Source organism: Eubalaena glacialis, chromosome 16 (assembly GCF_028564815.1).
Source record: "Eubalaena glacialis isolate mEubGla1 chromosome 16, mEubGla1.1.hap2.+ XY, whole genome shotgun sequence".
Taxonomy (NCBI): Eukaryota; Metazoa; Chordata; class Mammalia; order Artiodactyla; family Balaenidae; genus Eubalaena; species Eubalaena glacialis.
In genome coordinates this window covers 75,436,607-75,447,691 of record NC_083731.1, presented here as the reverse complement: position 1 = coordinate 75,447,691, position 11,085 = coordinate 75,436,607, and the positions used below count along the sequence as shown (strand labels likewise).

The following is an 11,085-nucleotide window of genomic DNA, read 5'->3' as shown; positions in this document are numbered from 1 at the left end:
TTGTAGTAAGAACAGGCTACGATGGTAGCGGGTTTGCAATCCTACTCTTTATCTTTTGTGGATGTTTGAGTGTTTTCACAATAAAATGTCTTTAACAATCTAGGATTTTGTGATGGAAATGTATCATCCTCTTTTTAGAAACTTATATTTTGTAATTCATATATTAAATTTAATAAATTAGAACTAGAACGTGGGTGATAGGATCAAGAAGAAAGTGGAAGCAGTTACTACCACTTTATGAATACTCTTTAGAGTAAGACCAACCTGGGTCCAAATCCCAGCTGGTCCACTCACGGGTTTGGGGTCTTTGGATAATTTACTAACTCTTCTGCTGTTTGTTTCTTCTCTTCATCTAGTCAGATGATTAATCCCTGCTGCCAGGATTGCATGAGGTTTAAATGAGATGACATATGTCATCCCCATCCAGACACACAATAGACCCTCAACAAACATCCCATCTTTCCTTCCTGCCACAGTGGAGTACAGAGGTGGGGAGGAGGTGGGGTGGGCTGAGGGTGGGGCAGGAAAAAACTCCAAGGCTGAGAAAATGAGTTTTGTGGATTTGATGAGAAACCGGTCTTGCACCCTCTGTTGAAATGGGCTCAAAGCAAAACTGTGAAGTAGGTTAAGTAGAGTCTGGGCTGCTTTCCCTCCTCAGTGATGGCCTCAGGCCATCCCTCACACAGGACCTCAGAGGAGAGAATGAGACTCATTCATTCATGCAGACAGACACATTTCAGGCTTTCTAAGAAAATTTGCATTTAAACGACTTAAGTAAAAGAACAAAATCCCATTAGTTGAATTTCAGCAGGCAACGTAGAGGAGAGAGTTTTCTGGGGGTTTTTTTTGGGTGGGAGTGGGGCAGTGAGGGGAGAAAAGGAAAGGCCTTTCTGGTGTCCCTGAAATCACAGCACATAAATGCCAACCTTTTATTCCAGCGAAGTCCGCAGGCTGAGTCCAGGGGGAAATGAGAAGCTCTCCTTCAGCGCTGTTCCCCCTCAGGAGCCAACTCTGTTGGACGGTGGGGGATCCTGAATCATCCCAGCCCAGCAAGAAATGGAGCAGGAGCTTCTGCCAAGTCTGCAGGTGCAGGACGCTGTGCGGAGGACGGTGGCACCAGGGACCTGAGGACAAGAGAGAAAGGAAGGGCGACAGGCTAAATATGCTGGGTATCATAGAGCTTTTGTGGATATCATCTCATCTAACCCTCACTACACAATAGGAGGAAGATAGCATGACACACGGCAAACAAGGCTCAGTGTAAGCCAGGCCACACACCCAACCTCACACAGCCAGCAATCAGCAGAGCCAGGAATCAAACCGAAGTCTCCCTGGCCCCAAAGCACCACGCCAGACTGCAGGTCTGGAAGCTGAGAGGAGAACGGGGAGTCTCCCTCTGTCTCCATGATGACCAGCTTGACCCCAGAGAACACAGTAACTGGTGCAAGTGTCCTGTGTGGCCACCTGCCCTGTGAGCTCGGCGTTGCCCCGGCTCCGTGCTCTTCCTGTGTCTTGGGAGGCAAGAGGGCAGGGCCAGCACCATTACTCTCACTGCCATACTTCCTCTATAATTCTGTTTTCAAGCAATTGGCTTTGACTGCCCCAGCAGACCTGTCCCCCAGGTGGCCATGTTCCGCTGTGTTCTGGCCGACAGCCGGCCTGGCCTCGCCAGCTGTCTGCAGGAAGATTGATGTCTCACGTCTTTCCTGCCTTCTCTCTCCTCCTCCAACCTCCCAGCTCAGGCTTACTGCCTGCTGTGCCTGCTGGTCTGTTTTCTACTTCCCTCCCCAGAGCTTGGTTTGCTCTCTGGGTAAAAACACAGAAGGCTGCTTCCTACAGGTCCTTGTAGGGCACTGATCTTGGATGGTTGTGGAGGAGTAGGAGGTAGAGGATGATTATGATGATCACGATGGTGATGGTGATGATTGTGATAAAAATGAAGGTAAGTGCAGACCAAGCAGCCCAACCCAGACCGTGAGAAGTACACCAAAGAGCACCAATTTTCTTTGGGGGACTATTGATAGGATAACTATTCCACTGTCATTTTTCCTGGGACATAGATAATCTGAATCAAAAAAAAAAAGGTGATCAGGACAGGAGGAAAGAGCTACCTCCCCATCTCGGAGCTCTGGGTGCCTGAAGTGAGCGCTGGGGGGAAGCCTGGTAGGAGAAGGGGAAGGATGGAGGTGAAGGGCAAGCCACTGGGATGCAGGTTAGGAAGCAGAAATACCACCTAAACTTTATTTTTCTCCCCATGGGAAGTGGCAGCAGCCACAGCAGTTTGGGAGTCTCCAGTCTCACCAGAAGACAGTGGCCCCTGAGACCACACCCGAGTTTATGCTGGTGAAGTGACCCATGGTGGGCCACTAGGTCATGTCAGGATGGAGGCTGGCCATGCCAGAAAGACCAACCACGTAACTCAAGGTTGGAGCTTTGAACCACCTGACATCAGCCCAACCTCTCGACCTCCAAGGAAAGGATGGAGGCTGAAGAGTGAATTCAGACAAGTGGCCAATGATCCAATCAATTGTGCCTACATAATGAAACCCCAATAAAATCTCTGGACACCAAGCTCAGATGGGCTTCCTGGTTGGTGAACGTATCCATGTACCAGAATACATCCTGGATACATCCTGATTCTACATGGAGAGGACACAGAAGCTCTGCATTTGGGATCCTCCCAGGCCTCACCCTATGGGTGTCTTCTTTTCACTGGTTCAGATTTGTATCCTTGGTGGTAAAACTGTAAGTAGAGCACTTTCCGGAGTTCTGTGAGTTGTTCTACCGAATTATCAAATCTGAAAGGGTCATGGGAATCCCCAAAGTTGTAGCCAGTTGTTCAGAAGTGTGGGTGCCCTGGGGACCCTGGAACATGTGGCTGGTGTCAGAAGGGAAAGAAGTCTTTGGAGGACAGTGCTCTTTCCCTGTAAAGTCTGTGCTAACCCTGGGTGGTTGGTGTCAGAACTGCATTGCAGCCTATCTTTGAATGACTGGATGAATCTACTACAGTCCAGTGAGGGGGAAAAGGAAGCTGAGTGGCTTTCATGTCCGCTGTCTCTCTGGGTAAAGCAGTAACTAAAGTTCTGGTTCTGGAGCTCATTCTCCTACAAAGCCTAAGAGTATGCTAACAGGGTGCCACTGAATTGACATTTCTGGAGTCAAATCATCTATTTTGGCTGATATAACATGCTAGTGCTGAGCAGTGCATTGATTACTGAATAATCAAACTCATCTGGTGTCTGTCAAATGGAGATAATTTCACGTAGTTCAGACACAGTCCAATTATTTTGTTGTTAAGAAAAGTGAATTGGCTCGGCCCTTTGCAATTCGATCAGTTGCTTGGCAATCAACCTGCCAATAGTTTTCGCCTCCCCATGTTTCCCTCTGATTTTAATTGTGGCATTGGAATAAAAGGATAGTCCACACATCTGCTGCCTTAGATTTTGAGGCTGAATTTGAAAAGTCAATCCTTCGCCTGTTCTTTTTTTATTCCCAAACTAAAGAATCCAACTATTGCTTTACATCCCTTCCTTTCTTTCTTTTCACCTTGCATCCCCCAATCTTCTCCAGCACCTTTTGCTTTTCCTTTCTTCTTCTTTTATTAAAAAATATGGAAACAAACTAAATGTAATAAGGATTTAGCCAATGCTGAGAACACTACGAGAAATTCTATTGAATCCTATACATTATATTCTAACTCCACATTACTGTACATATTCAACAGTGCTTGTGTTTCACCATGACCCCCAGATCTTCTCTGTATTTCATGCCTGCCTGGATTTCCAAGCCTCCCTTCTCCCCATCTCTCCCCTTCTCCACCGTTTTTGCATATGTGTATAATTTGCTTTACCCCAAAATTTGGTATTTGGCATTGGTTCCAGCAACATTATATTTTATCCTGTGTATAGTTTATCAAGGTGACTTCAAATTTCTTTCTGTATTTTAAGGGCCTAGTAACAATATCCAAATATATGGCATTTGCCTGAGATTGGAGCTGTTCCTTTTTCCCTTAACTGGGATCTTTTTAAGTCTTGGCTGCCTGTCGAAAAACATGGTTAGATCACATCCATGGCCTGTGCTGAAATGGCAGCCCCAGATGTGGCCCTATTACCTCTGTCCTGATCTGATTGGATGGAAGTAGATACCTGTGTCAGGGCTGCCTATCCAGGCTTATTTCATGACCTATTGTAAAGAGCTGAGCTCAAACAGGGATCCGCTGGGCCAATCAGATCCTCACTGACAGGACTTTGAATGGGGAAATACACAGAGTCTCAGGCTGTTTGCCACAGGGGCTGAGATGCAGTGGGTAAGACCATGAATAGCCTTGAGCCAGCTGAAGTTAAGAGCAAGCCCAAAGTGTGAGGAAGTAGAAACATGACCAAACAGAAGACATAGCATAGAGGGGTTATATTAGGTCGAGGGTGGTGGGAGGAAAAGCTAAAGCATGCATATAGAGAGCAGCAGACACCAAAGAGTTGGCCAAGTCGCTTCAGTGGCAGAGCACGAATTCCACCACCTCCAAGTACCAAGGTCCCGAGAGCTATCTTGCCTCCAGCTCTGATCTCCGGGTGGACTAACCATACTGTGGTTTCTGAGGAGAGAACTTCTCCTGCATTGCCCCTTGTTTCTTGCAATAACCCCAGTCCCTGTCTACATGACCCAGCCATCATGGGTCGCGGTTCCTTGTAACTCAAGGTTACACATTCGCTGCTCCCACCTGGGCCTGGGGACTGACATGGAGCATCGCCAAGGGGTCATGTTACTTACTGGTCGCTGTAGCTCCCCCACGGTGCTCGCTATGCCCCTTCAACATGGACCAGCCACTCAGGGAAGCTGTTCTCCCAGGACTCGCTCTCCAACAAGAATGCCTGAAGGATTCAAGGTAAAAACAAACAAATAAAAACACGTACAGATCACGTGCCCTGCATCCCCTTATCTCCCTGGAAAGACGTGATGGTTCTGGCTGCATCTGCTCATTGACACCTAAATGTGAAATCCACCCTCTGCTCTGTGACTTCTGGTTTCGAAGTGATTCAGGGGTGGGAGATAGCCCAGGTCCTCTCCCAACTTCGAGGGAAAGTGATGCCAGAACTATCTGAGTGACACACGGTTCCTTCTATTATTCCTCAGCCTCTGGTTGGCCTGCAAGACAGCAAGGCTTTGGGGGCCGTCAGAGCCATGAGATGAGAAGAGGATGAATATTTACGAGCTCTGCCCCACCCTGGTATCTGCAGGGAAAAGGAGGCCAATAGTTCACCTCCTGAGGATCAAGAATAAAGGGCACTTGAACTACTGCAGATGTGTCTGGAGTTCAGAGCAGGGCTGGGAGGCAGCCCCAAGGTCACTGGGTCATTCTCACTGCTTTCACGTAGGGCTGTTCCAAGTCCATGACCACAGAGGAGACTTTCGATCCCTAAACGCACGAAGGGATTTACATCCCTCACCCGTGTATCACACTGATGAGTAACCCCTGGGGATATAGCCGGTGAATTCGTGGGCTTTCTAGCACTAATGCCTTACTGATATGCTCATGCACGGGGAGCTGGTCACCCCAGACCATTTGAACCCACAATTCCCCGGCTCTCCTTGTGCCCACATGCCATGGCTGCTGCCGGGAGAATGGTTTCCTGTCCATCGTTCTGACTGCTGGTGGTGATGATATGGTCGCCCGAGTCAGGACGACTCCCTACCATCCAGACAGGGCTAACTCCGGGCAGGGAGAGTGGGTTACTTGGTCAGCCTGGCACACCGAGGTCTCAGCTGGGCCCCTGAATCGTCGCTGAGCACGTCGAGGACTCTGCCTCACAATCCTCTGCAGGCCTGACGCATGTGGCAGCTTCCCCTGAGAACGCCCACGGCTCCAGGTCCTGTTCACAGGCTGGTGGCCGCCTCCACATAGACGAGCAAACAAAGCCCGTCTCTAAGCTCGCCGAGCTCTGCTTCAAGATACAGGGCCTTGTGCGCAGAGCCACAAGCAGGCAGCTGCTACATGCACACCTCCCTCCCCCGGGTTTCTGGTTCCTGCCATGACAACGTAGTGTGGTGAGCCTACCTGGCGTCCCTTTCACACAGGTAACAGCCAGCCTTAGAAAATGCAGTGCCTGATGGGAGAGAAAAAAAGAGGGGGGGAGGGCAAGAGAATTATATAAAATAGCATTCTCCAGGCCAGACCTTGGGTTCCTGGGCCCAGCCTCAGAGATTCTGTTTCAGGGTGTCTGATACGGGTCTATGCTACTGTCCTTTTTTTTAAGGCATCTCATAAGATTCTGACAGGTTTGGGAAACATTCTTCAGGTGTACACACACACACACACACACACACATATGACTAGGTTATATGTAGGTATGACTATATAGGTATAACCATGGTGTCAATAAATACTCTGGGGTGGAAATGGTCTTGTGTAGGAAGACAAGGTATCTGACATTAGCTAAAGAAATGATCCTGAGTAAATCACATCTCTTCCCCAAGCCTCATCTGGAAAATAAATAGTTTGGATTAAATTCTCTCCAAGATCTTTCTAGCTCCAAAGACCATTGATGCTGTGGATACTATAAATCTCTCACTGCCCTCAGACTTTAATTTTCCTTTCAGATAAGTAGTTGTTATTGAAAAGAGCCATACAATTGGGTCAACCCAGAAGGATATTTTCAATATCTTCCTTCCACGTAGGTGACTAATAGTTAGAAGTATAGGTGAAGAGAGCAGGCAGTGGGAGTATAAATTAAAGAGGATGACCCAGCTGAGGTGTAATTGAAACGTTCCCCATCAACAAACTGTAAACAGAGAAACTCCCAGTTGTGCATTGTGGGAGTTGCCACAGGGAAGGGAGTCAATGCTGGGAGAAGGAGCTGACCAGCAAGAAAGGGTTGGGAAAACATGAGCGTTGGGAGTAGAAACAAGATGGCGGCCACCAGTGAAAGGAGCCAAGCCCTCTTCCCCTGCTGAACCCAGAAGGGAATTCAGGCATTCGGATGCTTCAGGTAAAGATCAAGCCAGAGAAGCAAAATTTACCTGATAACTTATGGATTTCAACAAAGCAGGAAGCAAGAAGCCTGAGGCCACAAAAGAAAGAAGAGGTGATATTTCACGTGAGTGAATCTGAAAGAATTTTCTTAGCCTCCATCAGGAGCTGGTCATAGCTGCCTGAGAAGGTCTAGCCCTAGTGAATACTTAAGTATTTACTCAAAAGCAGATATTTCTAGTCTGGGAGCCGGAGGAAGACAGAAGTGGGTGCATTAGTAAGACTCCTAGGATGGTAAGGAAGCAGAACACAAACCAAGTCCACTTGAAGGTCTTGAATGAATAAAGTCTCAGCAGTTGTGGGTTGAGGCACATGGATTTGTAAACAGAAGTCATAATTCATAGTGATTATATGCAGACAGACCAAATAACGTGTAATGGCTATTACACAGTATTTTCTGTAAAGCAAATTTCCTCGTGTAAATCCAAGGTGCTTATTTCATATGAGATATTCTGAAGAGCACTGAGAAAATGAAACAGGCCACAGGATAATATTCGACCAAAAAAATTATCATGGGGACATTTTTTTAAAAGGAAGTGCTGCTACCAATTGGGAATCAAAACTTTTTCAGAGTCCCTCCATCTTTTTTTTTTTTTTTTTCATGTGCTTCAAGAAATTCTTTCATAATTGAGATTTTATTGGTTGTTTTGAGGATCAGTACACAGACATTTCAATTTGTACACAATTCTCAACATACGTACCAAAAACCTAAAAAATCATGTAGTTGTGATTCTTTTCTGAACAGTTATTCCAGTGACTTTCCAGCTTAAAATTTGGGGGCAAATTTTCCTTCGCAGGATATCAGGTACCAATATCTTCAAATATTGATATGCTGTTACATCGTAAGTCCCACTAATTCACAATTTAATATCATATACACTACATACTCAAATTGTCAATCGTTCACAGCACATTAACAGTTACTAGAAGAACTGGACTACCACGACCAAAGTTGTTACATACAGAGTGCACAAAATTCTGCCCAGGTGAGCCAAGATCAAGGGGTGAGTGGTTTGCTTTAGGAAACAATTCTACCAAAAACAACGTGGGAAGAGAAGTAATTTAAAGTGTTTAAGACATTAAATGCACAACTGACTCCAAACTGCCATTTAGTATGCTTTGTATTATAGGATAGAAAAGCTACCCCCCATCTGTGGAATGTTCAGCTGACACCCAAGACAATCAAAGCCTCCCATATTCAATATCCCACTATTTTCTGGTTGTACCAAAAAATAAACAACCAGCAAATGATTTCACCTCTTAAAAAAAAGCATTTACACTTAAAAAATGGGATGAGGTGGGATTCCTTCCTTTTAAAAATGTTTCTAGAGCTACTAAAAAACTTGCATTTACAAAATAGTTGATAAAAATATTCCTCTGGATTGTACAAGAAGGGAAACAGGGACCACTGATAGGACCAGGTGTGTGATATTAATCAGACTTGGCTTCTTTCTCTCCTGCTTCATCAGAAGCTGGGCTCTCCTCATTTTTAGTTTCTCCATTTTCTGCAGGTAAGTCTTCTTTAGTCTCTTGGTTAGCCACTTCAGCCTGTTTTCCCTTTGCTCCCCTTTTCCCTTTTGTTTGCACTTTTTTGTCGGAAGATTTATCCTTTCCTGCCGCCTTTTTTGGCTTCGTTTCCACTTTTGCAGGAGCTGGTTTAGCTGACAACCTCGCCGATCTCCTCTTGGGCTCCTCCTTCACCGCCCCCTCGCCGGAGCTGACCTTCCTCTTGGGCATCGTGGCGGCGGGGCGGGCGCGTGCCGGGTGCCTGCGGGCCGCGGCGCGCCGAGAGCCTTCGCGAAGCTGGGCTGCCTGGCCGCTGCCGCTCCTCCCGCCGCCCGAGCTGCTGCGACCCGCGGCGGGGGCGGTGGGAGAACCCCAGAGTCCCTCCATCTTGATAGGAAAACTAAAACATGGACAAAATGCCACAGGAACTTACAAATCTCAGAGGAGACAGACCATCTCTCTCTAGCTCTAGAAGACTAACCATCCCCATGAAGTAATCAGTACTCTCCATCCCAACTTATGTATTTTCCATAAATAAATATCACCTCCTTTTGGGACAATATCTATTTTTCCCTTATATAATAGGCTTACCCTTCTTTGTTTGAAGTTTTTGTAAGTCTCTGAAATTCTGAAGACATTAGCAATGGTCATTATTTAATATTTCTGAAACTGTCATATCTCTCTTCTGCATTTCATGACTCAGTTCTTTGAATTTCCAATATCCAACTTGACCACCATCAGCTTCTTTATCCTCTTGCCATCTGGCTTCTGGACTCATGGAAACCATCAGTGAACCCCTCCTAATCAAATTCAATGGCACTGCTGGGTCCCCACCCTTAGCATCACTTGTTATATCCTCTCTTGGCTGCATCCCTTCCTTAATTCTCTTTCTTGCCTTGGCTTAAGAGATAACTGCTTCTTTTCCTCATCTATCTGCTCCCTCATTCTTTCTCTGTCGGTGAGTTCAAAGTCCAGTGACCACAGGGATCAGAGAGGCACATAAGTGATGGAGGCAGGCCAGGGATGAACTAGAGCTAAGGGTGTATTCAACGGAAGGGGTGGCCATTACTCAGCTCTGACCAATGACTGCACTCAGGGAAAGGAGGCCCAGTGCTGTGGAGGGTTGTTCACATTTTTCAGGGAATCTAGGAATCTGGATTTTTATGGGGAGTCTCCATCTTTTTAAATGTGAGAAATGAATTCAAAAAATTTTCTTACAAATATGTGTGAACCAAACCAGGCACGTTGGAAGGGCCAGGATCAGCCTGCAAGCTGTGTGTCTGCCACCTCTGCCCCACGCCATTTGCTCTATTCCACCACATCGAGTACATGGGCTCCTGTGGCCAACAAGGTCATGTGTGAAGTTGGGAGTAAACCAAGACCATGGATAGAGTTGCTCGGTAGGAAATAGAGACATGCTCTTGTTTTGGGCTAAGGAATACCTTGTAGATGTTTCCTCGAGGGTGCTGGAGAAACAGAAAGGGAATTCAGGAGAGACAAATAGAAGCATCCTGAATTGTGAGTCTTCACTGAGCTTTGTTGGCTGCAGAGGACAAAGGTGTACATGGGCTCCCAGTAGTACTGGACGTGGGGCACGGGCACACTTGGAATCCAAGGCAGTTCTAGCAGCCTGGTTATCCATCGAGCAACCAGCAGCAGGATATCAGCGATCTCTCTCTGGTGTTCCCCCTTTACCAAGCCTCAGGTATGATCAGATTCCAGCTTCGTTGTGCACTTCCCTTCTTGGGTCCTCCTTCCCAGCTAGTGGATGCGTGCCTACACTTCAGATTCAGTTCTCTCTGAGAAGAATTCTGTTTGGCCTGGTTAATCATTTTCCGACCTTCTTTGAGCACTGATTTTGTGCCAGTCTACCTCATAGGCTGCAAGCCAGGTAGAAATTTGATTCCTTTGAGTCTCTGCCTTCAGGTCAGTTGCCCCAACCCGCAGGTCATTCAGTTTCCATGGGCGGGGGAGATTGTTGGTAAGTTCAGAGCGTGATCTGCCAGCCACAGCTCTCTTACCAGAAGTCGGGGTGAGGCAGGCAGCTGAGATGTGAAAGACTCATCACATCAGTGACTCTGGGATGGCATTGAAACGTCCACTACTTGACTAGGGAAGGAGTTTCCAAGGAAAAAAGAAACTCAGTAAGATTTATACCATGATTTGTAGAAAAGAGAAAAACTGTTCTGACCTAGTCAGCTCAGGAAACAAGGGCATCAATTATAACAGGGAAAGGAAAAAACATCTAAGAAGCCTGCCATTTTTGTTAGAGGACTAAATTAACACCTAAGTTTTAGCATCCAAAGTACTGACTCACTGAGAAAACTAAAAGGTCATAGAGATGGAAGTCAAAATGTCAGACTGATTGATAAAGCTCGACTACAGAAATGGCTCAGACCAGTCGACAAATGGGCTTCGCCCTGGAAATAGGCAGATCTACCCACCTCATTACAAACCAACTGGAATCACCCATGACCACTTACTCGCCCCAACAACCTTTTTGACAAGCAGGCTATGAGCAGGGCATGGCCCATGACGAGGTAGATGTGTGTAAC

At 46.6% G+C, this 11,085-nt stretch overlaps 1 protein-coding gene across 1 annotated transcript; it reads right to left on the bottom strand.

Moving 5' to 3' along the window:
• Positions 1 to 8,367: 8,367 nt before the first annotated feature.
• On the bottom strand, positions 8,368 to 8,874 carry LOC133076305 (non-histone chromosomal protein HMG-14-like). The gene has a single exon (XM_061170864.1). The coding sequence runs from the start codon at positions 8,759 to 8,761 to the stop codon at positions 8,456 to 8,458; it is 306 nt and encodes a 101-aa protein (XP_061026847.1). The 5' UTR covers positions 8,762 to 8,874; the 3' UTR covers positions 8,368 to 8,455.
• Positions 8,875 to 11,085: the final 2,211 nt, after the last annotated feature.